Below are 1,101 nucleotides of genomic sequence, written 5' to 3' on the forward strand. Positions count from 1 at the left end.
TCAGCCCACAGGATTGGCATCTTCTCGGCATCCTGTGGCAGGGGAAGTACTACTACGACCGTGTCTTGCCATTTGCCCTAATTTGCTGCATTTCCTGGACGACTACTTGTGCGTGAGCGTGGGCCAGGCAGTGGCGAATCGGCAGCTGGCCATTCTTCTCCGTGCATTCTCATACCTCGGAGTCCCGCTCGCGCCTGCGAAGGTGGAAGGCCCGTCTCGTACCCTGACATTCCTGGGCATTATCCTGGATTGTGAGAAGATGGAAGCCCGGCTCCCTGATGACAAATTGGCTGACATCAAGTGCCTGTTGACTGCAGCGAGCATCAACCCCACCATGTCTAAACACGAACTCGAATCTCTTCTGGGGAAACTCTATACTTCGCTGCAAGAGTCATCGTACCCGGCCGGACATTTATGCGGCGCCTGTGGTCTATTTGCAGTCGCTACCAGCAGCCTCACTACCGCATCAGTCTGACTACCGAGTGCCAGGAAGATATCCAATGGTGGCTACGGATCCTGGAACAATGGAACGGAAAATCATTCTTCCTGTTCCCAGATTGGACACCATCTCCAGACTGGGAGCTGTTCACTGATGCCATTGGCACCCTGGGCTGGGGCGCATTCAACAGCGGCCGCGGGCTTCAAGGGACCTGGTCGCCTGAGAAACTCGCTCACAGCATTGAGTGGAAGGAGCTATACACGTTAGTCACAGCGTGCTGCACGTGGGACAAGGAATGGCGCCAGCTTCGTATCACAGTGCACTGTGACAACAAGGCGGTGGTAGATTGCATCCGCTCCGGCACATCCAAGTCACCGCCAGTGATGACCCTGATCAGGGAGCTGTTCTTTGTGTGCGCCCGCTTCAATTTCACCGTCGCTGCTGCTCACATTGCTGGCCAGTCGAACTGCATTTCCTATTCGCTGTCTCGTTTCCGCATGGAGGAATTCCGGCGTCTCGCCCCAGCTGCTCAAGCACAACCAGACCGAGCAGTGCTGCCATTCCAGCCGAAGTAATATAGCCTTGACATACAGGTACCGATTGTCATTGCTAAATTGCCGTATTGAGAACCTGCGGAGGATTTCATCCATCTGCATGCCTAC

At 55.0% G+C, this 1,101-nt stretch overlaps 1 protein-coding gene across 1 annotated transcript; it reads left to right on the top strand.

The window, feature by feature from the left end:
• Window positions 1-414: 414 nt before the first annotated feature.
• On the top strand, window positions 415-1,014 carry LOC135827109 (uncharacterized). Its single transcript, XM_065339633.1, has one exon. It carries the CDS (start codon window positions 415-417, stop codon window positions 1,012-1,014), a length of 600 nt encoding a protein of 199 aa, XP_065195705.1.
• Window positions 1,015-1,101: the final 87 nt, after the last annotated feature.

Source organism: Sycon ciliatum, chromosome 11, assembly GCF_964019385.1.
Source record: "Sycon ciliatum chromosome 11, ocSycCili1.1, whole genome shotgun sequence".
NCBI classification, from domain to species: Eukaryota; Metazoa; Porifera; class Calcarea; order Leucosolenida; family Sycettidae; genus Sycon; species Sycon ciliatum.

What these genes read in the sequence shown, in the direction of transcription:
- LOC135827109 (XM_065339633.1), top strand. Translation starts at nt 415, where the DNA reads ATGCGGCGCCTGTGGTCTATTTGCAGTCGCTACCAGCAGCCTCACTAC.